The following is a 25398-nucleotide window of genomic DNA, read 5'->3' on the forward strand; positions in this document are numbered from 1 at the left end:
GAAAAGTCCGTGAGACTCTTATCTCCAATAAACCACTAGAAAACCAGAAGTAGTGCTATGGCTCAAGCAGTAGAGCACTGGCCTTGAGCTGAAGAGCTGAGGGATAGTGCCCAGGCCCAGAGTTCAAGCCCCACAACGGACAAAAAAACAGTTCCTCACATATTTTCCTGCCTGGGCTTCAAACTGTGATTCTCAGATTTCAGCCTCCTGGGTAGATAGGATTACAGGCCTGAGCCACTGGAGCCTGGCTATAATTTTTGTTTGTTCCAGTCCCAAGGCTAAGGTGTTGTCTTTGAGCTTTTGTGCTCAAGGCTAATGCTATACCACTTGAGCCACAACTCCTCCTCGTTTTTTGGTGGTTAGTTGGAAGAAAATGAGTCTCAAGGACATTCCCAAGGACATTCCTGTTTGGGCTGGCTTCGAACCACAATCCTCAGATCTCAGCTTCCTGATTACAGGCGTGAGCCATGGGTGCCCTGAACAAACACCTGTCGGGCTGCACCGTGGTTCCCAGCAGAACCCCAACGCAGCATGGCTTAAAAGCCAGGAAGTTGCTGGGTGCTGGCTGCTCATGCCTGTCATCCCATCTACTCAGGAGGCCGATATTTGAGGATCGAGGTTCAAAGCCAGCCTGAGCAGCAAAGTCATCTACTCAGGAGGCCGATATTTGAGGATCGAGGTTCAAAGCCAGCCTGAGCAGCAAAGTCCGTGAGACTTTTACCTCCAATAAACTACTCAAAAACGCTGAAAGTGGTGCTGTGGCTCAAGTGGTATGATGCTAGCCCTGTAGCACAAAGAGGCTCAGGGACAGTGCCCAGGCCCTGAGTTCAAGACCCAAGACTAGCAAAAAACAAAAACAAAAGCCTGCTGGCCCAAGACATTCTTCAGCTTTCTGCTGAGATAGCAGCAGTGAGGCCAGTCTTAGCTGGCATGGAAGCAAATGCAGAAGAGCCTTGCTGCTAGGAAGCAGGGCGGCCAGGGGCCAGGGCACTGGCTAATCAGCCCACTGCTTGTAGGACATTGTGTCTGCCCACCTTTAGCCTCAGACTAGCTGTCCAGACCAAATTCAGCTGTTTCTAGCTCAAAGAACCAATATGTACCGTGCCAGAAGAGCACAGCCAGGAGGCAAGACCATGCCTGGAGGGAATGAGCACAGCTTCCCCCCAGGTTCAGTATGGTCCTTCCCACAGCCTCCCTCCCTGACCCAGGGACGGGAGCCCATGCCAACCTCACCACACAAGCTCAGCTAGGCTCTACCGAGGGGTCAGGTAAGCAGATTTGGCCACATCTTCAGGTCGTACAGCCTCAGGCCCTGGCAGACCAAGATAAGAAAATTCTTAAAGTGCTTACTGACCAGCAGCTCATGCAGAGAGAACGGCAGGAGTAGCGCATGCCATCATGACAGCGTCCCGATGCTGCTCACTTCTGGATGACAGCGCCATTGATGTTAACACTGGCCACTTGTGAACACACTATGCTCTGACATGGTCCATTCACAGACTACAGAGCCATGACATCAGACTGTCCATTCACGGACAAAGCACCATCAGTGCTCTGGTGCTATCCAAACAGATGACAGTGCCATGTGGGCTCTGATGCTGTCTGTTCCTGTATGACAGTGCCGTCGGTGCTCTGATGCTGTCTGTTCCTGTATGACAGTGCCATGTGGGCTCTGATGCCGTCTGCTCACAGATGACAGTGCCATGTGTGCTCTGATGCTGTCTGTTCATGTATGACAGCATCATGGGTGCTCTGATGCTGTGTGTTCGTGTATGACAGTGCCATGTGGGCTCTGATGCCGTCTGCTCACAGATGACAGCGCCATGGGTGCTCTGATGCTGTCTGTTCATGTATGACAGCATCATGGGTGCTCTGATGCTGTGTGTTCGTGTATGACAGTGCCATGTGGGCTCTGATGGTGACTGTTCATGTATGACAGCGCCATGGGTGCTCTGATGGTGACTGTTCATGTATGACAGCGCCATGAATGCTCTGATGCTGTCTGTTCACAGAAGACAGCGTCATGTGTGCTCTGATGCTGTCTGCTCACAGATGACAGGGTCATGTGTGCTCTGATGCTGTCTGTTCACAGATGACAGCGAACTGGGTGCTCTGATGCTGTGTGTTCATGTATGACAGGGTCATGAGTGCTCTGATGCTGTCTGCTCACAGATGACAGGGTCATGTGTGCTCTGATGCTGTCTGCTCACAGATGACAGCGAACTGGGTGCTCTGATGCTGTCTGTTCATGTATGACAGCGTCATGGGTGCTCTGATGCTGTGTGTTCATGTATGACAGTGTCATGTGTGCTCTGATGGTGACTGTTCATGTATGACAGTGTCATGTGTGCTCTGATGCTGTCTGTTCATGTATGACAGGGTCATGTGTGCTCTGATGCTGTCTGTTCGTGTATGACAGCATCATGGGTGCTCTGATGCTGTGTGTTCGTGTATGACAGTGTCATGTGTGCTCTGATGGTGACTGTTCATGTATGACAGGGCCATGTGTGCTCTGATGCTGTGTGTTCACATATGACAGCACCATGGGTGCCCTGATGGTGACTGTTCATGTATGACAGCGCCATGGGTGCTCTGATGCTGTGTGTTCACATATGACAGCGCCATGGGTGCTCTGATGGTAACTGTTCGTGTATGACAGCGCCATGGGTGCCCTGATGGTAACTGTTCATGTATGACAGTGCCATGGGTGCTCTGATGCTGTGTGTTCATGGATGACACCGTGTGTGCTCTGATGCTGTCTGTTCACATATGACAGGGCCATGGGTGCCCTGATGGTAACTGTTCATGTATGACAGCGCCATGGGTGCTCTGATGCTGTGTGTTCACATATGACAGCACCATGGGTGCCCTGATGGTAACTGTTCATGTATGACAGCGCCATGGGTGCCCTGATATTGTTTACTCATGGACAACAAAGCTCCTACAGTGAACAGTACATTTCTAATCCTAGCCACTCAGAAAGCTGAGATCTAAAGATTATGATTCGAATCCAGTTGACAAAATTATTATCTCCAATTAACCCGGCAAAAATGTTACACTGAAACAAAACTTGAGGCTAGTGGCTTAGACCTGTAATCCCAGCTACTTAGAAAACTGAGATCTGAGGACCACAGTTCAAAGCCAGACTGGCATAAAAGTACGTAATACTCATCTCCAATTATCCACTGCCCTTGCAGCTAAGTAAGTACCACCCAACTGAAGCAGCCTACAATGCCCTTTTGTGTGTGTGTGTGTGTGTGTGTGTGTGTGTGTGTGTGTACGCGCGCGTGCGTGCTTCAGTTCTGGGGTTAGAATTCAGGGCCCAGGTGCTTTTTAGTGGTTAACTGGAGATAAAGAATTTCATGGATTCTCCTGAGTAGCTAGGATGACAAGTGTGAGTAACCAGCACTGGGCTCCACATTCACTTTTTTTTTTTTTTTTTTTTGTCGGTCATGGGGCTTGAACTCTGGGCCTGAGCGCTGTCCTTCAGCTCTTCAGCTCAAGGCTAGTGCTCTACCACTGGAGGTACAGCACCACTTCCTCTACATTCACTTTTTTTTGGTCATGGGGCCTGAACTCTGGGCCTGGGCGCTGTCCCCCAGTTCTTCAGCTGTAGACTAGCGCTCTACCACTTGAGCCTCAGCCCCACTTCTGGCTTTCTCTGCTTATGTGGTGCTGAAGAATTGAACCAGGGCCTCATGCATGCAAGGCAAGCACTCTACCACTGAGCCACCTTCCCAGCCCTCATTCAATTTTAACTTCATGGCAGAGGTGGCTTATTACAAATAGAACAAACCAAAAACAAAACAAACAACAAAAAAACACAGTAGAGCTGCTATTATGACCAAGAATTGAATAGCAACTTTTAGAATTAGAAATCAGAACTGAGATATTTTTTCCCCTGCAGTCCAGCCTTCAAACTTAAAAGAGGTTTTAAGTTATTTCAATAGGTATTATTTTATATGATCAGAGGCACAGAAAGCATAGTGTGCCTTCAGGCTCCTCCCCTAAGAGTTCAGAGATACCTTCTTTGTTTTATTTATTTATTTTTGTCAGTTGTGGGGCTTGAACTCTGGGCTTGGGCCTGTCCCTGTGTTCTTCAGCTCAAGGTGAGTGTTCTCCTGAGTAGAGGCATGAGCCACCGGCGCCCAGCTTCTTTGTTTTATTTTTATGAGACAAGGTCTTACCATGCAACTCAGGTTGGCTTAGAACTTCCTATGTAGTCCAGCCTGGACTCTGTGACCCTCCTGTCCCTTGCTAGGATTATAGGCCTGTGCTACCATGGTTGGACCTGTAGTATCATCTTTTTTTTTTTTTGGTCTGGTCGTGGGGCCTGAACTCTGGGCCTGGGCGCTGTCCCTCAGCTCTTCAGCTCAAGGCTAGCGTTCTACCACTTGAGCCACAGCGCCACTTCTGGCTTTTTTTTCTTTTTGCTTATGTGGTGCTGAGGAATCGAACCCAGGGCCTCATGCATGCAAGGCAAGCGCTCTACCACTGAGCCACCTTCCCAGTCCCCCGTAGCATCATCTTTATTGTTTTGTTTTTATTCTTTTGTGTCAGTCCTGAGTGCTGATACTGAGCATTTTTACTCAAGGTTAGCACTCTACCACTTGAGACATAGCTCCATTTCCAGCTTTTTGGTAATTAACTGGAGAATCTCACAGACTTTCCTATCCACGCTGGCTTCGACCCACAATCCTCAAAGCTCAGCTTCCTGAGGGGGAGGAGGGGAGGGCCTCGGCACATGTGCCAGTACTGGAGCTTGAACTCAGGGCCCTGTGTTCTCACTTAGCTCTTTTGAGCAAGGTAAGAACTCTACCACTTGAGCCACACCTCCATTTCTGGCTTTTTGCTGGTTAATTGCAGATAAGAGTCTCATGGACTTTCTGTCCAAGCTGGCTTTAAACCTTCATCTTCCATGATAGATTTGAGCCACTGGTGCCCTGCTATAGTATTATCTTAACAATGTTTCTAACTGGAGCAGACAAGTAGGTCACTAGTAGAGCATTTGGCTACCATTCACAAATCCCTGGATTCCATGTCTAGTACCACAATAAATAAATAAAAGAAAATGTTCCTAATCAAACTCGAATGCTTTTACGTTATTGTTCTTAAAAAGTCAAATATTTACTTTTCAAACATCTTCAGAAAGTTTATCATCCACACATACACAAACAAGTACAGGAGAGAGAAAAAGGGTCCAAATTCAAGGCAGTCACATTGCCAGGGGTGGCTTTCCCAGCAACCGAGGAGCCTGGCTGACAGGATGTCTGGGGAGGCTGAGGGAGGCTGGCTATGGGAAATACTGTGGAATGACCAGACAGCTGGGATGCCCGCAGGGCCTGAGAGCAGTGAGTCCTGAGAACGCTACTCCAAAGAGGTCTCAGTGTGCACAGAATGCCCATGAGCAGCTCCTCCATCTAGGTTAGGTTTTAACCAGGTTTCCTTAACAGGGTAAGTTTAGGGTACATTCTTTCCTAAAGCACTTGTTACTGGAGGGTACCAGTGGCTACCCCCAGGAGGCTGAGATGTGAAGGTGACAGTTCTTATCTCCAATTAATCACCAAAAAGCAGGAGGTGGAGCTATAACTCAAGTGTAGAGCACCAACCTTGAACAAAAAAAAGAGCAAAAGGACAGCATCCTAGCCTGAAGTTCAAGTCCCAGTACCCTCTGCCCCCTGAAAAGTAAGAAAAAGAAAATGCAAACTTCCCGCTTACAAGTCCAATAGCTGCTAACCTGGAAGCCAGATATGTAAGCTCCGGTAACCAAATGGGGTCCCAAAGAAGAAAACAGAAGAAACAGGTGTCAATGCTGTAGATAGTCCTCCGTCACTCACTCATAATTTAGAACAAGCAAAATCCCTGGACTAACTACATCACCGTCCCAACACCTGGCTGGCACGGGAAAACATCAATCCTGGAACTTTAAGCACAATCCCGACAATGTCTTCTGCGTGCTTGGACACATCCAGGAGGCATCTCCAGAAGACCACCACAAAAGTAATCACTGAACTCTCTAAAGTTCAACACATTTGTAAGTCTATTCCTCCTGAGCCCAAAGGATTATATCTCCAGGTAAATCCATCTTCTATGTAAAAAGATAATAAAATTTGAACCACATTATGACTTCTGAGAAATTCTCTTTGTGTGTCTGTGTGTGCAAGCACACACACACACATACTCACACACCCGTGCATGCACACTCAACAGTCCTGGGCCTTGAACTCAGGGCTTACATGCTTTCCACTCTACCATCTGAGCCACAGCTCCACTGCTGGCCTTTTGGTGGTTAACTGGAGATCACTCTCTGGTGATTGTCTGCCAGGGTTGGTTCAGATCTCAGCCTTCTAAGTAGCTAGGATGACAGGTGTCAGATACCAGCACCCAGCCCGAGTACTCTTATTTATTTATTTATTGTCGGTTGTGGGCCTGGGCGCTGTCCCTCAGCTCTTCAGCTCAAGGCTAGCACTCTACCACTGCAGCCACAGCGCCACTTCCGGCTTTTTTTTTTTTTATGTGGTGCTGAGGAATCGAACCCAGGGCCTCGAGCATGCAAGGCAAGTGCTCTACCACTGAGCCACCTTCCCAGCCCCTAATGAGTCATTCTTTTTTTTTTTTTTTAATTTTATTTTATTTGTGAACATACTGTACAGAGGAGTTACAATTACATGGGCAGGATAATGCATACATTTTTTACCAAGCATTGCAGCCTCCTCCTTTGTTTACCCTTCACATCCCTTCCCAGCCTCCCCCCTCCCCCCCATCCCAATCCTATTCCTTCCCCACCCCCACCCCCCCTGCACCGACTTTGTAAAGCTCGTTTTGGACATGACAACTTGTACTTCTCTAATGAGTCATTCTTAATGAGTCATTCTTTTTTTTTTTTTTTTTTTTTTTTTTTTTTTTTTTTTTGTCGGTCATGGGGGCTTGAACTCTGGGCCTGGGCGCTGTCCCTCAGCTCTTCAGCTCAAGGCGAGCGCTCTACCACTTGAGCTACAGCGCCACTTCCGGTTTTCTGGTGGTTTATTGGAGATAGGAGTCTCACGGTCTCTCCTGCCAGGGCTGGCTTTGAACCGCGATCCTCAGATCTCAGCCTCCTGAGTAGCTAGGATTACAGGCGTGAGCCACCAGCGCCCGGCTAATGAGTCATTCTTAATGAGTCGCAAAGCCATATACTTAGTCTACTCTTCTTCTCATCTGTACTGAGCCTTGAACCCAGGGCCTCTCGCATGCTAGGCCAGTGCTCTCTGGGACACACTCCCACCCCTTTTATTTTTTTATTTTTAGATAGGATCCTGCTAAGTTGCCCAGAGTGACCTCAAACTCGCAATCCTCCTGCCATAGTCTCTCGAGTACCTGGGATTACAAGCAGGTACCACCATACCCAGCAAGACTATTCTCAACACTACAAATATGTTTTTGGTTTTTGTCGGTCGTGGGGCTTGAACTCTGGGCCTGAGCGCTGTCCCTCAGCTCTTCAGCTCAAGGCGAGCACTCTACCACTTGAGCTACAGTGCTACTTCTGGTTTTCTGGTGGTTTATTGGAGTTAAGAGTTTCATGGACTTTCCTGCCCAGCGCTGGCTTTGAACCGAAATCCTCAGACCTCAGCCTCCAGAGTAGCTAGAATTACAGGCATGAGCCACCGGTTCCTGGCTTACAAATAATGTTTTTTAAGTCCAGTTGGAGGCATAGCTCTAGTGGTATATTCCCCGAGTTCAACTCCCAGTACCACAAAATAAATAAACCTGGGCTGGGAAGGTGGCTAAGTGTTACAGCACTTGCCTTACAAACATGAGGCCCTGGGTTTGATTCCTCAGCACCACATAAGCAAAAAGAAAAAAGCCGGAAGTGGCGCTGTGGCTCAAGTGGTAGAGCGCTCGCCTTGAGCTGAAGAGCCAAGAGACAGCGCCCAGGCCCAGAGTTCAGGCCCCAGGACTGGACCCAAATAAATAAACAAACAAACAAACCATCAGAGGTGAAGTTATCATAGAAAGCATAACCATAATTCAACCATAGGAACAGTACATTCAGTTTGGATTGAAAGACAAGGCCACCTGTTACCAGCACCTTTCCCTTGTTCCTTCTCAGGTGAGTATAGAAAATGGGACAGACACCTTGTGCCAACTCACCTGAACTCTTTGCCTTCGCTGTACCGTCTACTTGAGGTCCTTGGAGCAGCTGTCTCCAGGAGCAGCTTCTGGGTGAGCCTACTGGGAGGAGCAGAGTCTCTGCCATCATCCTCATCTGCATCTTGGTCACATTTCCATTCCTCATCTTCATTCAGTGTGGGCAGGTATCCAGATATGCCCTTCCCTGTCCCTGACCCTGAGCTCTGGTCACTGCAGACCTTCGGGCTCTCTGAGCCTGCCCTTGTGTATTCCAAGTAAATGTCAGACTTGAGGAAGGATGGATAGGTATTCTCCTCCATGGTAGACTGGATTTCTGTCTGGGCCTGGTCAAACATGGCAGGATCAATGTGCTGCTTCATAACGCAGTCCTTTATGAAGCTCTTAGTGGCTGGTTTAGCTTGCCGTGAGACGATGCCACTGCTGTCCAGGATGTACTTCCGGTAGATGGCTCTGGCCAATTTTAGCCTTTTTTCCTCATTTGCATCGCAGGGCTCAAGCTTCCTAAAGCCAGTACAGGCAAACCAGAAGTCCAGCAGGTCAGCACAGCCCTCCTGCTTCAGGAAAGTCCTGAAGAGGCTGATCCCATCCTGATCATCCAGTAAGGAGTGCAGTGACTCTGCCCACCTCAAGTATGGTGGGGTGGGGGAGGCGCTGCCCTCAGGCTCATACCCCAGATCCAGATCTGAGCGCCTTGGGGTAGCTGTGGAGGTATCGCCTTTAATGCTGACACCTTTCCCAGGGCAGAAACTGTGGCTGACAGGCCTCGGGTCTGTGGACACCAAGTCTCCCTCCTCACCAGGCACTGGGGGTCGGGGGGCATCTTCGGTGAAACTTGCTCCGAGGTCCAAGGGGAAACCCTGCTCCTGGATATTCATTTTGGGACTCTGCGTCAATGAACAATGAGCGCTGACCCTAATACATCAGTACTTATAGCTCCAAAGGGAATCAATCTGTCCTGTTGAAACCATTAAGAGGACAAAGATTAGGAAAAGTTGTCCATGGATGCACCCAGAGGTTCTCTCAAGACACGCAGTGGAGCCCTCCCACTCTGTTTGGAGGAGAGACTCAGTTTAGATTTCCAGCAGAGACACGTTGGCCCCATAATTTGTTCTACATTGAGACAACTTATGAAAACTTGTAAACATGTTGAGTGAGTGCACAGAACATGAAAGGGTACTTCCCCTCCAGGGGTCCTTTATGAGAACCCACAGAGACGAGGGGCCTGAGGACCACCCATTGTGGCCAAAGAGCTGAATGAAAGCACAAGGTGAGAAGGCTGGAGGAAGGAGGGTGCTCTGGCCCTAACCACTGGCTCATCACACGTGAGAACAGCTACCCCACCAGCCCTGGGGGTGAACAGGCCTACTACGGAGCACTAGGCAGACGGCCGCTTTCCAAGGACCAAGTCTGTCTTTTCTGCCTACTGAATCACTTCATGCTTAGCACATGTGCAACAGGTGGCATATACAGCAAGATGTTGGTGCAACTCTTAACACACCTGCAGGAGCAGCTAATCATGGTCACCCTCAACATCACAGAGGCAGCAAAAGAAGAGCATGGCTTAAATCCACAGGAACTGGCCTATCAGTGTAGTGTACATTACATCACTTCTCTACATCAATGGAGACAATCCTGGAAGTGCAGAAGGGTGTGCGCTTGGTTGCTAACACCTCTTCTCACAGGAAGAGTCCTTTCAGAGAGCAAATAGTGAAAAGTACCTAGAAATTCAGGCCAGAGAAATTATAGAAAAATGAAATCAAAATGCAATTATTTCTTTTAGCTAAAGAAGCATATAACTGGGCTGGAAATGTGGCTCAGTGGTAGAGTGCTTGCCTAGCATGCATGAAACCTTGGGTTTGATTCCTCAGTAGCACATAAATAGAAAAAGCCACAAGTGGTGCTGTGGCTCAGGTGGAAGAGTGCTAACCTTGAGCAAAAGAAGCTCAGGGAGAGTGCCCAGGCCCTGAGTTCAAGCCCCAGGACTGGCAAAAAAAAAAAAAAAAAAGCGTTCAATTTACATACTTTAATTGTGAAATGAAAACCAGAACACTGACTCTCTCAGAAGTTGGGAAAGTACAGTTCTGTCCACCGGATCACATGAATGCTGTCCATGGTCTTTGTTCCTTCCTATTATAGCCTACGTAAGTCCTCAGAGCCCACGAGCTCTGGCTGGGCCTCTCACCCTAGCCAAGTGGGAGACTACAATACCACTTGCCCTGGTGCAAGTGGCCTAAGCAAAAGGAGAAAACACACGCATGCATGCACCAAGGTCACACACCTGGGGCACTGAACAAAGGGTACAAAATAATTTCTAAAGCCAACATGAATGGTGACTCCAGATTGCCAGGCACTGGTCTCCGTGAAATCCATAACCAACTATGTTCTCGCACTGCACGTACTTAACCTGCCAACAGCTGCTGGTGGCTGAAGTGCAGAATCAGAGTGAGTCCACAATTACATCCCCAAATGACATTTCTGCAACTAATGACTTCTTAGGTAGGCTCAGCAGGACCAGATCTGTACTTAGCGCAAGGCCCTCGGCCTCCCTTGGCTGCAGGCCCTCTGCTGCTCACGGGCAACACGACTCTCTTCAACCGCAGTCACTTCCCAGGAACTCCGGATGTCTGTAGACCCACACCAGCACAGTCTACCATCTTCTTGTTCAGGATTCCATTACAGGCACTAAAGATTTGACCTTACCCTTACAAGGCAGCTCATTATTAGCCTTGAGAAAGAACCAAAGCATGGAAATTGAAAAGCAGCTAAGCACAGCATGTTCAAACAGGAGGCTAGTCACTGTCACTTTTGCCAAGGTATGCATGTCTTCTGTGGGAATTACTGCTGTGGAACCCCCTCAGCACTTGAGATCCTGAGATCAATGGGCACTCATAATATTTAAAATATGGACAAAAAAAAAAAAGACACTTGGGGCTGGGAAGGTGGCTCAGTGGTAGAGCGCTTGCCTAGCATGCATGAAGCCCTGGGTCGATCCCTGAGTACCACATACACAGAAAAAGCCAGAAATGGTGGTGTGCCTCAAGTGGTGGAGTGCTAAGTAGCCTTGAGTAAAAGAAGCTCAGGGACAGGGGCTGGGAAGGTGGCTCAGTGGTAGAGCGCTTGCCTTGCATGCATGAGACCCTGGGTTCGATTCCTCAGCACCACATAAGCAGAAAAAGCCAGAAGTGGCGCTGTGGCTCAAGTGGTAGAGCGCTTGCCTTGAGCTGAAGAGCTGAGGGACAGCGCCCAGACCTAGAGTTCAAGCCCAGGACTGGCCAAAAAAAAAAAAAAGAAGAAAGAAAGAAAAAAGAAAAAGAAGCTCAGGGACAGTGCCCAGGCCCTGAGTCCAAGCCCTAAGACTGCCTCCCCTCCCCCCCCCCGAAAAAAAAGACATTAGTCCTAGATGCCAAACATGAGCTCTTCACAGATGCCAAATTACTGCATTATAGAAACAGCAACAAATCCAAGAAGCAGCCCTTGATTATAGAACTGCAGCTATCTTCAAAAGTCACATTTTAATAAGCTAATCAAGTCTATCAAAATCGTTTTAAACTAGTTTTTAAAACCCAGAGGAAATATGCCCTATTATTTCATATCTATTTTTGGCTGTCAACTGACAGAAGACCTTCGGTGTCTATGGAAGCACATGAACATCTCCATAAACTACTGAAGCACTCCAATTCCCTACATCTCTAGGCTGCCACAGAGAACAAACTGCATTCAGAGCACACATGTGTACATATCACACATACAATAGCTATGCTAAGTGGGTGAGAGTCTAATGCCCACAACTTCAAATCTGGACCTACAACCACAACCTGTAAAGTGATTCCATAGAGGTAATGTACAAGTCTGATACAGCATACAGCTCTGGAGCCCAGGGCCACAGGTTTGATGCTTTCTAGCTATGTGTATGTATGTGTTTCACTGCAACATACTTGAGGCTTCTGATTTACATTGAGTGTAGAGATAACAGCATGACTGACCTTTCCCCAACTGTCTGTCAGTTAAATTATTTAAGAGCCTGGGTTACTGCTTTCACACATAATCCATATGCTCATCACATAAAATTTTCAATGGCCAATGTCACCCTCCCCGCAAACAAGTACACTAGTGTCTCTGAAATAAGAAATCTGACTAATCAACGCGCTGAACCTCAAAAGAAAACATGGCTTTATTTATTTTCCCAGTCTCGAATGCAAGTTCCTAAAACTAAAACCGGTATTGAGACAGGACCTGTAAGTCCAGAGAACCATCACAAGGAGGGGTGCGAAAAGGAGGGGTGCACAGAACAGTGAGAACCCTTCATAAGTTATCTTGGAAACGCACTGAGAAGACTCCCCAGAGGATGATGTATCATCGCTCTGCTGTCTACCGCCCAGCTCAAGTGTGCAGCTCTAGTTTCACTGGAGGGGGCGGGTGTGTGCGGGAAGGGCAGAACGGAGGAGAGAGAACCCCAAGAGACAGGACCAACCTGAAGGGGTGCAGACATCAGAACAATGGCGTCCAGCCAGGGGACCCACAGCCTGGACCCAGAGAGAACCGTCCTTGGATTTCACTCCCTCCTTCCAACTTTTTCCAGGGAGGGCCGGGCCGGCACACTTTCTGTCCCCAGTAGCAACTCTGCCCTGGCCGGGGCCCGGAGGCGCGCGCGCGCACGCGCACACACACACCTGCGTCTCCCGGGCCGCCACCCCGTCGCACGCCCCGACGCCCGGGCCCCTTCCCGGCAGGCCGGGCCCGGGGCCCCTCACGCCGCGCTCCGCGCCGGCGCGCCAGGCCCCCGCGGCCGCGCCCCGCACGCACCCGCCCCGCGGGCTCCGGGCCGCCCCGGCCCGCGCTGACACGCCTCCGGCCCGCAGCCCGCGCGCCCGTCTTCCGGGTCTGCGTCCGCCGGCCTAGCGCGGCCTACCCCGGCGGCCGCGGGCGGCGGGCCCTCGCGCCCGAGGAGCGCGCCCGGCGGCCCCGCACTACTCACCGGCGCGCGGCGGCGGCGGCGGCGTCGCGGCCCCGGGCCCGGCTCCCGACGCGGCGCGGCCCATGCGCTCAGCGGCGGCCCGGCGGGCGGGCCCCGGCGGGGGCGCGGCCCGGGGCGGCCCCCATCCCGGCGGGCGGCTCAGCGGCCCGAGGCCCGGAGGCGGCGCGGAGCAGGCCGCGGAGCGCCGCCGAGGCCCGGCCGCCCGCTTTCACCTCCCGCCCCACGGGGACGCGGCTCCGGCCCGACTCGAGTGGGGCCCCTGCGGCAGAGGTAGCGACGGCCGCGGCCGCTTCCCGGAGCCCGCAGCCCTAACCCACCCGAGCGCCCCCGCCGGCGCAGCCCGGAAGTGCGGGGGCGGGACCTCGGGCGCAGGGCGGGGCCGCGGGCGGGAGCGAGGGGACGGGGTGAGGAGCGCGGGGCGGGGCCTCCGCGCGGGGCGGGGCCTCCCTCCGCGCGGGGCGGGGCCTCCCTCCGCGCGGGGCGGGGCCTCCCTCCGCGCGGGGCGGGGCCTCCCTCCGCGCGGGGCGGGGCCTCCCTCCGCGCGGGGCGGGGCCTCCCTCCGCGCGGGGCGGGCACCGCTGGGAGGCCGTCCGTGCCGGCGGCCGCTGGAAGACGGCCACGCCCGAGCGCGGCGAACCCGGCCCGGGCTCCGACCGAGGAGCGTGGGAGCGGCGCGGCCGGACAGCGCCCACGAACCGAGGCCGTGCGGTAGGCAGTGGCAGGGTTTTTCTGCGGCACACCGCGGAGGACGGCCCTGGAGGTCCGCCAGCCCCGGACTCGCGAGGCCGGTGTCCGCAGGCCTATCCCGCGCCCTGGGGTGCGCGGGTCCGGGCTCCCGGCTGGCGGACCGTGAACCGGAGGCTCCGTCACTTGCACAGATTTCCCAGGAGTGGGGCTGTCGGTGGGCAGGCCGGGGGCTGGGCCGTCCGGCCCTGGCCCCTTGACCGCCCCCCCGTGCCCGCCTCTCATCAGGCGGGCAGGCCGAGGCCCCGCCCCTCCGGCCAGCCTCTCATCAGGCGGGCAGGCCGAGGCCCCGCCCCTCCGGCCAGCCCCTCATCAGGCGGGCAGGCCGAGGCCCCGCCCCTCCGGCCAGCCCCTCATCAGGCGGGCAGGCCGAGGCCCCGCCCCTCCGGACAGCCTCTCATCAGGCGGGCAGGCCGAGGCCCCGCCCCTCCGGCCAGCCTCTCATCAGGCGGGCAGGCCGAGGCCCCGCCCCTCCGGCCAGCCTCTCATCAGGCGGGCAGGCCGAGGCCCCGCCCCCCCGTGCCCGCCTCTCATCAGGCGGGCAGGCCGAGGCCCCGCCCCTCCGGCCGGCCCCGCCCCTCCGGCCAGCCCCTCAGCGCGCAGGCCGAGGCCCCGCCCCTCCCGGCCTGTCCACAGCATGCAGGCCGAGGCCCCGCCCTCCCAGCCGCCGGCCCTCAGCGCGCAGGCGGAAGCCCCGCCCTCCCCGCCGGCCGGCCCTCAGCGCGCAGGCGGAAGCCCCGCCCTCCCCGCCGGCCGGGCCTCAGCGCGCAGGCGCAGGCTCCGCAGTGCCGCGGGAGCCACGGTCTCCCGAGAGCGGCGGGCAGCACTGGGCCGCGAGCTCCTCGCTGGGTTTCTCCCAGCACCAGCCAAGGTCCGGACCAGAGTTCCCTTCCATCTATGCCCGCAGTGCCGTCCTGCCCCTGGGCCGCGGCGGCCCGCCCGGCCCGCACCGCGTCGGGCCGCGCCACCTGTCCGAGGCAGCGCGGTTCGGGCCTCCCCGCACAGCCCGGCTTCCTGGGGCCTCACGGGGCGCTGCGGGCCGCAGCGGGCCCGGGGCTCCGCACCCCGGCCGGCGCCTCACCCGCCCTCAGCCTTGGCTTCCGGAGCTCCTGGCGGGCACCACCCGCCCTGGATACCTCCGGGCCATCAACAGTGGCACTGCCCCCCTCAGAGTCGAGCCCTTCATCCTTCACAGCTCCAAGGCGTGCACAGAAATCCGGGGCCACCGAGCCACTGCCACCCGGCTGCGCACCCGTGGCGCAGCCCCCTGCAGCCTGCCCACAGAGACACGGTATATCTATAGTGCCCAGTGCCCAGGTTGCGGTGTGAGGGGAAGGAGCGGCACAGTCACAGCCTACCAAGGGAGGCGCTCAGGCCCATCAGCATGCCCCGGGTCAGGGAAAGGGCTATCCGCAGAGCATAGAGCTAAGCCAGCACAAGGCCACTGGATCCTGGTAGCAGGTGTCACACACCCGCTTCCAGCTAGGACAGCCCCAAGTCCCACGTGCTACACACTGGAGACCCCTGCAGAACAGTGGACAGCAAATTCAGCCTCAGAAGAGACAGTAGATGACCACTGGGTGGGCAGTACATAGCCCTCATGGCAAAGCAGACCTCTGTAGGATGAGGCAGCCCCAGGTGGAGTGGACAGATGGCAGGACCCCTCAGGTACTGGCTTTGTGCCGCCCGCCACCGCACTCCCAAACCCAGACCCCAACACTTGCCTTGGTTCTGTAGAGCTGCTGCTTCGGTCAGGCCAGGGTCTTGAAGTTGAGTATGAGTCCACCCTCCTCCTAGCCCATGGCGGTGTGTGTCCCCATGCCCTGGGGCCAGAACAGGACCCTTGGGCCTCCAGCTCCTCAGAGTCCTTGCCCTGAAGGGAAAGAAAGTGAGTCAAGAAGTCTGGAGAGGGCTGGGACTGTGGCTTAGTGGTAGAGTTCTTGCCTTGCATGCATGAAAGTCCGGGGTTCAATTCCTCAGTACCACATACACAGAAAAGGCCAGAAGTAGTGCTGTGGCTCAAGTGGTAGGTATAGTGCTAGCCTTGAGCGGAAGCAGTCCAGGGACAGTGCCCAGGCCCTGAGTTCAAGCCCCAGGACTGGCAAAAAAAAAAAAAAAAAATCTGCAGCCCTATTAAGGTAATGTGGTGTAGGCGCTGGGAAGGAGAGCCAAAGAGGTGGATGAAGAGGCAGGAGCCTCTACCCAGGCCTTAAGGAAGACTCTAAGGAGAAGCAGGCAGGGAAGGCAGCATTGGGAAACTGAAAAGTTTGCATCCTCTTTTCATACACAGAGAACTTTAAAATGCAAAAGCCCTTTGCTGTGAACAGTTTGCCACTATACTTGGATTCTAAATTTCATGGCATTTGTTCCGGCTCTTTCCAGGAGCCAGAGGAGATACATAAAAAAAACTCAAAAGCAGAAATGAAGTTATTTTCTTCAAGGCAGATAAAAAAAAGGGGTACTTTGAAATAAAATAGAAGCCTTAAATATGTTCATCCACTTCATGGAGGCTTTTTTTTTTCTTGTGCAGGTACTGGGGACTGGGAACTGTCAATTCAGCCTTTTTGTTCAAGGCTAGCACTATACCACTTGACCCACTTCTGGCTTCTTAGAGTGACTGATATGTAGTGACAAAAAAAATTGTGGGCTGTAGCAATAGATAGCAAATGAAGACCTTGGACAGGTCTTAACTGGGTTATTTGCCATTCAGTTGGCTGTTGAATTAGCCAATTGTCTGGATCCAAAATGGCCCAGAGGCAGGACCCAGGAGAAAGGAGTTGGGTGATCCAGTCCTGACAAATGAAGTCTAGACAGTCCCCACTGCCAGTCAGTTTGGGTTCTAGCCATGAACCCAGCACCAGGTAGCCCTCACCTGAGTCTTCTATTTGTGTGTATATGTAGTACTGGGACTTAAACTCAGGGATTCTTGCTCTTACTTGGCTTTTTCGCTGAAAGCTAGTGTTCTACCACTTGTGCCATATCTTCACTTCCAACTTTTTAGTGGTTAATTGGAGTCTCACAGACTTTTCTGCCCAGGTTGGTTTCCAACTTCAATCCTCCATTCCCAGCCTGCTGAGTAGCTAGGATCACAGGCATGAGCCACCAGCACCCAACCTTTCTTCTTTTTCCGTAAGCTTTGAGCTCAGGGAAGAAGGTAAGAGTTTGTTTGTGTCCCATAAAGGACTAGGAGCCATGCATGAGATACAGCACTGAGGAGAAAAGCTAGAGGGCCATAAATGGGTGACACAGTTGCTTCCCATGGGTCCTAGGTGCTGTCCCTGAGCTCTTTTTGCTCAAGGCTAGCACTGTAGCACTTTGAGCCTCAGTGCCGCTTTTGGTTTTCTGGCAGTTAATTGGACTTTTCTGCCCTGGCTGGCTTTGAACCGTGATCCTTACATCTCAGCCTACTGAGTATCTAGGATTAGAGGTGTGAGCCACCAGCGCCTGGCTATCTCTTTTTTTGCTTCTTGTGCTAGCAGTAAGGCTTAAACTCAGGGCCTTATCCTCTCATACTACTTACCCACCTCCCCTCCCAGTCATGGGGCTTGAACTCAGGATCTGGCTCTTGTCCTTGACCTTTGTTGCTCAAGGCTAGCATTCTACCACTTTGAGCCACGGGTGGCAGGTCAGGGCCTGCTGGCTAGGACCCAGGCCTGGTGTCTCAGAAGGGCCACTGGAAGAGGCAAGAGCCTGCAGGTCACCCCACCTCCAGGCCCTGGGCCTCTGACACCCCCGTGGGTCTCAGCAGTTAAGAGTTGTGCATCCCTACACACTAGGCCACTTATTTCCAACTTGCCCACCTCACTAACTTGGAGCCTTTGTCCTTCTGTTACTTAACCTAGGTGGCTTTTTTCACCCTGCCAGGCTCTGTCCTGCTAAGATCCCAGTACTTCTGTACCATTTTACATTCCAACTGTCTCAGCCCAGAGATTCCTCAAACCTGCAATCCCGTCCACAGACCAGCTGCCACCACTCAAGCTGGCAGACAATGTCCTGACAGCCAAGGTCCTTCCCAGCTGCCCACCCCCATAGCCCACCTAGGCCTCTCCTCCTCCCTGTGTCCTCTGCTGCTACCTGAGATGTCTCTCTCAGCTGCCTAGGAGCCCTGTCATCACTGTGGCCAAATTCTAAGTATGTGATTATGTATGCCAGGGTCCCCATAGTCCCTTTGTTGCTGTAGAATCTATGGTGGCAAACAAAAGTACACTGGATTAGCCACAGTGGATTAAAAGATTTGCCTCTCAGAGTTCCCTAATAAGCTAACAATTGTATGGACAGCAGCTTTGAACCCCCAGGATGCACTTTTTAGGTCAGCTGGGAGCTCAAGGCCTCTGTGGGCAGCAGGGGACCTTGCTATGGTTGTGCACAGCCCCTTCTCACACACAGCGCTGCTAAGGAGCACGTCTGCATTTTCAGCTCCCCCAAGGTCCTCGAGCAGAACATGAGGGGCTAGATACTAGAGGATGGCGAAGGCCCAAGTGGGGGACAGCGGCGGGGAGGGCGTGGCCTGTCTAGGACCACTTCCCGAAGAGCGTGAGCACCATGGGCCTGGCCCGGCCCAGCCACACTGCGTCTGCGCATGTCACACACAACAGCAAGGACGTGGGCAACGTGGAGGGCGGCACCATGGGTCCATGGCGCTGCTGTGCTGTGTGCCCGGCCCGCACGCGTGCACACGCGCACACACACACACACTCACAGCATGCAGGTCCTCCTTTGATCTCCAAAGGGGACCCCATTGACAAGCTGTTAGTCGCAGCTGCCCGTGCAGGCCCGCTCTCAAGTCCCGAGTAATGGGATTTGGTGCTTCTGATCTGTCTGGACTCCCATTATAGGTTAATTTTTTTTCCTGCTTTTTCTTCTCTTTTTTCTTTCTCAAAAGAAAATGCTCCGCAAATTGTGCCGACATATTACCCAGCCTAGACACAGGGCCGATTGCAGTTGGGGGGGTGGTGTGGGGTGAGGGCGCGGTCTTTGATGGGCCTGTGCGTGAAATCTGATGTGGGGGACCTACCAGGGCGGTTTTTAGGTCCTTGGTACGGTGGGCTTCCTTCGGCCTCGTGCTCGTTCCTTTGTCTCCTGACCCTTCCTTGGGTAACGCAGGGAGTGGATACAGGGTGTAGGTGGGAGCGGGTGTGTGTGTGTGTGTCTGTGTGTGTGTGTCTGTGTGTGTGTACGCGCGCACGAGGTTAAGGTGGGCTGAGGGCAGGGCTATAACCACAAGAACAATGGAGTGCCAGGACCACCTAAGTCTACCTGTCCACCTATTTGTCCATCCATCTGTCCACCCACCTGGCTTACCTCACCTGCCTGGCTCCGTGTGTCTGCTCGTGCCCCACCGTCCTGCTGTCCGCCATGGTGGGCTTGGCCGTCCGTCCGAACACTTTGAGCCACTCCAGGAAGCGGGTCCCTGCTCTTGGCCACTGTGTGGCTGGGAGGCAGAAGCGTGACTCTAGGCTGCAGCTCGGGCTCCTGCCGCCGATTGGCTGAGGCAGGGACCAGATGACAGGCCTCGAAACCCTATGGTAGCCATGGCAACCAGCCCCTTTAGACACCGCCACCCCCCCAGCCACTCCTGACTGCTGAGGGAGCAGGCAAGGCTGCCAGGAGGCCCGTGCCAGGGCCCCCTCAGAGGGGTAACCAGGTGTGGGTGTGCGGTAGTCACTCCCATACCAGCTGTTCAGTGTTTTTGTGTACTTCATGTCCAGTGTATGGGGTCTCTGCCCCTCTCAGGCCTGTCCGAGGCTGTTCCATGCTCTGTCTGACTCCTTGACCGCGGTAGGAGCAGTGAACTTTGCAGCCCTGCTGACGGGACTTCAGGTCAGGCTTGCCCCAGGGGATGAAGGCCGGGCCCAGTTGGGTGGAGAAACCGTGAGCAGGGACTGTGGTGGGAAAGGAGAGGTCCACACAGGTGGGCAGTCAACTTCTCAACTTACTTCAGATGGAAAAGAGCCTGTAGCTGTATCTCTGACCACAAACCACTCTACCACACTTGTGTGGGCCACTGCGGGCTGAACACAAGGCAGAGGCTCCTCCCCAGAGCCTCCCGAGGCGCTGGCCTTGGTGTTGCTCTTTCTTGTAGCCCTTAGGTCTCTACTGGCAAGACTCTGGAGCCTGGTTCCCAGGTTGGGAGACAAATGGGCCCTCTGCCACACACCTGACTTAGCACCTGTCCTTCCCTCGACTGCTGCGCCCTCTAGTGTGCGGAGAGCTTTCGCCCGCAGAGCCTGCCCACAGCAGCCTGGCAAAGCACTCCCCGATGTCCAGGTCAGGGGTCATCCAGACGGGGTTCTCGGCAGCAGAGCCACATGTCACTCCCCCTTGGACTGACCCCCTTAGGCCCTACAGACACCAAGACATCTCAGCAGCCACCGTCTTGTTTCTGTGACAGCCAAGAATAGCCCCCTTCAGAGCTCTAGCAGGCTGAACCCCACTTTCTAGCCTACGCCTAGGCTGAACCTGCTGAGCAGGATGTGGCCAAGAGCTGCCTCAGGGTTTCAAGACGTATGAGCTCAGCTTCAGGGGAAAGACCTGTCAGTGAGGAGGCCTCTGCCAAGCCAGAGGGGTGAGGGGTGCTGCGCGCACGCACGCATGTGGGTGAGAGAGAGAGGAACGTGAGTCTCTAGGATCGAGTGGACTCAGGGCAGGCTGTGTTAGTCCCAAGGAACCAGTTGTGGACAGATCTGGCTGGAGGGGGTCAGGACTAGTGTACGGGTAGATCTGGGCTGTGGACAGGTCTGGCTGGAGCCGGTCAGGACTAGTGTACGGGTAGATCTGGGCTGTGGACAGGTGTGGCTGGAGGTGGTCAGGACTAGGTATGGGTAGAGCTGGGCTGTGGACAGGTCTGGCTGGAGCTGGTCAGGACTAGTGTATGGGTAGATCTGGGCTGTGGACAGGTCTGGCTGGAGCTGGTCAGGACTAGGTATGGGTAGAGCTGGGCTGTTTCACCAGCTTCCAGACATGGCCACCTGAGCTACCTTCCTTCACAGGGATGGGCACCTTGCCTTTAAGGCCTCCTGGCTGTGATATGGAAGCCACCACAGACAATCTCATGCAGAGGGAGGGTAGAGGCGGCGGCAGCCTAGTTTATCTACAGGAGTGAGGGAAAGGGTCATCCTGGAGCACAGGGTGAACCTGGGGAGTTACAGAGGAGCTGAATGGTGTGCGGCCTAGGCTGCAGTGCGTTCAGTGAGACCAGGCTTCCAGCTTGAGGGTGGGAGGGAGCCAGGGACTCCATTACAACCGGCCCCTCATGCCGGGAGTTCAGGTCTGAGCTGTGGGCAAGCTGTGAGGGCAGCAGATAGAGAAGGGGATTAAAGAGCATGAAGCCAAGCACCCTGCACAGGTATGCTTGGCATACAGGTGGGCCTCTGGTCACCCGCATCAAATGGGGGAAGAATGGGGACAAAGGTGCGCCCAGATAACTCCACAGGATCACTGCCCTGCCTCTCCTACCAGCTAACTCCACGGGATCACTGCCCTGCCTCTCCTACCAGCTAACTCCACGGGATCACTGCCCTGCCTCTCCTACCAGCTAACTCCACGGGATCACTGCCCTGCCTCTAACAGGTAACTCCACAGGATCACTGCCCTGCCTCTAACAGGTAACTCCACAGGATCACTGCCCTGCCCCTCCTACCAGCTAACTCCACGGGATCACTGCCCTGCCCCTCCTACCAGCTAACTCCACGGGATCACTGCCCTGCCTCTCCTACCAGCTAACTCCACGGGATCACTGCCCTGCCTCTCCTACCAGCTAACTCCACGGGATCACTGCCCTGCCTCTAACGGGTAACTCCACAGGATCACTGCCCTGCCCCTCCTACCAGGCCTCAAGCAACTGAGTACCCTGAGTGGGGCTCAGGAGCAGGTGAGGGTCTTGGTGAAGCATCAAGTACAGAGCTCTGGCCTGGGCCGATTTTGTCCTGTACCCCTGCCATGGGTGGCAGAGGACCTACCTTCCTGTCTTCATACTGGGGATGCTGTCTCCTAGCTTTTTTGTTCAAGGTTGGCACTCTACCACTTGAGCCACAGCTCTACTTCCCAACTTTTTGGTGGATAATCGGTCTCACCAACCTTCCTGCCAGCTGGCTTTGAACTGCAATCCTCAGATCTCAGCCTTATGAATATCTAGGGTTATAGGCTTGAGCTCACCCTAATCTTTTCCAGTTCGGCTACCTGCTTTTTTTTGTTGTTGTTGGTGGTGGTCATGGGCCTTGAACTCTGGGCTTGGACGCTGTCCCTCAGCTCTTCAGCTCAAGGCGAGTGCTCTACCACTTGAGCCACAGCACCACTTTGGGTTATCTGTTGGTTTATGGGAGATGAGTTTCTTGGGGGCTGGGAAGGTGGCTCAGTGGTAGAGCACTTGTCTTGCATGCATGCGGCTCTGGGTTCAATTCCTCAGCACCACATAAGCAAAAAGAAAAAAGCCAGAGTGGCGCTGTGGCTCAAGTGGTAGAGCACTAGCCTTGAACTGAAGAGCTGAGGGACAGCACCCAGGCCCAGAGTTCAGGCCCCATGACTGGACCCCCCCAAAAAAAAACCCAAAAAAACAAACAAAAAAAAAAAAAGAGGGGCTGGGAAGGTGGCTCAGTGGTAGAGCGCTTGCCTTGCATGCATGAGGCCCTGGGTTCGATTCCCTAGCACCACATAAGAAAAAAAGCCGGAAGTGGCGCTGTGGCTCAAGTGGTAGAGCGCTAGCCTTGAGCTGAAGAGCTGAGGGACAGCGCCCAGGCCCAGAGTTCAGGCCCCACGACTGGACCCCCCCCAAAAAAAAACCCCAAAAAACAAAAAAAAAAAAAAAAAAGGGGCTGGGAAGGTGGCTCAGTGGTAGAGCGCTTGCCTTGCATGCATGAGGCCCTGGGTTCAATTCCCTAGCACCACATAAGAAAAAAAGCCGGAAGTGGCGCTGTGGCTCAAGTGGTAGAGCGCTAGCCTTGAGCTGAAGAGCTGAGGGACAGCGCCCAGGCCCAGAGTTCGGGCCCCATGACCGGAACAAAAAAAAAAAAAGTTTCTTGGACTTTCCTGCTCGGGCTGGCTTGGAACTGTGGTCCTCAGATCTCAGCCTCCTGAGTAGCTGGGATGACAGGCGTGAGCCACGGCGCCCCGTTTGGCTTCTTTTAACATTGAAGCCTACCTCAGACTGCCGTCACAATCACGTATGGACTCAACTAATCCCTGGGACACAAGGTGTGTCTCCACTATCATGAGCTCCCATCACAGCCAGCAGGGGCAGCAGTGTCTTGTCGGTTTGGCTTTGGCTTTGGTCAACACCTCCCAACCCTTCCTCACGCTAGACTCTCGGGTGTGGTCCACGTAGGGAAGAACTGAGGGCAGCTCGGTGAACTGGCCTGGCCAAGACCTGGAGGGAAAAGGGCAGGACACACAGCCCGCGGGGAGATGCAGACAGGGCGCGTCCTAGGCTAGCTCCAGGGGCCTGCGGCTCAGTTCCCAGTCCCACGTGTGAACACGAGCTTGCTCAGTGAGTACCTACACTGTCTCCTCTGCCCCAAGCTGAGGTTCCTCCAGACAGCTCCAGGGACAGAGCAAATTGGACAGAAGCAGTACAGTGGGCCTCACCTATATCCTGGCCACTGTGAGCCCACCGTTCACTGAACTCCATCATGTCGACTGAGTCAAGGGTGTGTGAGAATGTGGTGACACTGATGCGACCTCCGTGGGACAGAGCCTGGTCCATTCCTGCCTGCCCCTCAGAAGAGTGAGCAATGCCACGCTTCAAGGCAAGCAAGCGGCAGGGACTTGCTGAGCTCAGACTCCAATTCTCTCATCGGCAGCCTGGGCCACCTCTCAATAACCCCCACACCCCGGAGCTGGACCACAATCCCGAGTACATGGAACTGGATAGACACGTGCCCAGAGCGGGACTGCCCAAGGGAGACAAGAGGCCCTTGTCTTCAGCCTAAGAGTCTCAGCCCTCCTGGCCCCTACCCCACTCTCACTGCACATCCCTCTAAGTCAGACCCCGGAAAGCTGACAAAAGAGACACTCCAGGTCCCAGACAGCCACTGAGGTACATGCTTGTAATCTCAGCACTTTTGAAGGCTAAGACAGAATTGATCGTTTGAGGCCAGCTTAGCTGACCCTGTGATTTAAAAAATACACACACAAAACAAAACCCTCCAAGTCCTGTTTGACTAGGCCTTGTCTCTGAAGAAGGTAAGGCAGGCCCATCAGTGAGCCAGGGGTTCAAGCCCAAGGGTAGGAAAGACTGGCTTAAATTTAAAACAATGGATACTGGATGCTAGTGGGCCACACCTGTAATCCAGAAGTGGAACTGGGGCTCAGGGCTCAACCTTGAGCAAAAATGGGACAGCCATTGGGGCTTGGAAGGTGGCTTAGTGTGGTAGAGTGCCTGAAATACAGGAAGCCCTGGGTTCGATTCCTGAGTACCACATACACAGAAAAAACCAAGAGTGGGTCTGTGGTGGCTCAAGTGGTACAGTGCTAGCCTTGAGCAAAAAGCACAGGAACAGTACCCAGGCCTTGATTTCAAGTCCCAAGACTGGCAAAAAGAAAACATAAAGAAAGAAAACACCCCAAACGGACTGAAGCTAAGGCCTAAGAACCACACCAACCCTTTTAGACAACTAACAGACCCCTGTGGGCCATCAGAGCCACATCAAGAGCTAGCTGAGTGTTTTGGATACAATTTTAAAAGAATTGTTTAGTCGGGCACCAGTGGCTCATGCCTGTAACCTAAGCTACTAAAGAGGCTGAGATCTGAGGATCGCAGTTCAAAGCCAGCCCGGGCAGGAAAGTCTGTGGGACTCTTATGTCCCATTAACCACCAGAAAACTAGAAGTGGCACTATGGCTCAAGTGGTAGAGTACTCGCCCTGAGCTGAAGAGCCCAGAGTTCAAGCCCACAACCGCCAAGAAAGAATGAAAAATAATTGTTCACATGGCAGGGATGGCACTGGAATGTGGAAGTACTGGGACCTTGGGGGCCAGGAGACCAACATGGACAGGTAACTGTGGGTGTTTCCCCTGGGCTCTGACCATAAGACAGGCCCTGACTCTTACTAACCTTCCCTGCCTGGCAGGGAAGCTATGTGATCCTCCGGGATCTTCCTTTCACCAGCTGTGATGTGATTAGCACCTCCTCCCCGACATACAGCTTGTTTTCCTGAGACCAGAATGGGCCTCCTTCCCTTCCAGGGCAGGGCTGGGATACTGACTGGGATACGCCAGGGCAGGGCAGGCCCGGGAGTGGATCCGTCCCTACCTCAAAACACAGCTCAAGCAGCAGGAGGCACAGGTACAGGGAAGGGTGGGGCGTGGCGGAGGTCAGCGGCGGGAGCCCCTGCGAGACCACTGGGCCCCACTGCCTCCTGTTCTGTACAGGACACCACAGGGGCCTTCCTAGGCGCAAGCCAAGCCTCAGCCTCTCCTCCTATTCTGGAGAACATTCTAGAACAGACAGGGAGGTACGTGTAATGGGAAGAAATGAGTCCATTCTGCTACACCTTAGATTATAAATTATAAATTATGCGGGCCCCTTTCCAACAGAAAAAAGACAAACACCAAAAG

At 53.9% G+C, this 25398-nt stretch overlaps 1 protein-coding gene across 3 annotated transcripts in view; it reads right to left on the minus strand.

Moving 5' to 3' along the window:
- The window catches only part of LOC138825339 (axin-1), a 35025-nt gene extending 21839 nt beyond the window's left edge, over positions 1–13186 (minus strand). Inside the window, exons 1-2 of one of the 3 annotated variants that reach the window (XM_070019753.1) lie at positions 13106–13186; positions 8131–9085 (exon numbers count right to left, since the gene is read on the minus strand). In XM_070019753.1, the coding sequence (XP_069875854.1) occupies positions 8131–9005 (875 nt within the window). In that variant the 5' untranslated portion in view covers positions 9006–9085; positions 13106–13186. Of the gene's footprint in view, positions 1–8130; positions 9086–12601; positions 12848–13105 lie in introns of those variants that run through there. The other 2 variants (XM_070019752.1, XM_070019754.1) reach the window with 2 other exon arrangements.
- Positions 13187–25398: the final 12212 nt, after the last annotated feature.

This window comes from Dipodomys merriami, unplaced genomic scaffold (genome assembly GCF_024711535.1).
Source record: "Dipodomys merriami isolate MVZ:Mamm:240054 unplaced genomic scaffold, mDipMer1.0.p SCAF_137, whole genome shotgun sequence".
Taxonomy (NCBI): Eukaryota; Metazoa; Chordata; class Mammalia; order Rodentia; family Heteromyidae; genus Dipodomys; species Dipodomys merriami.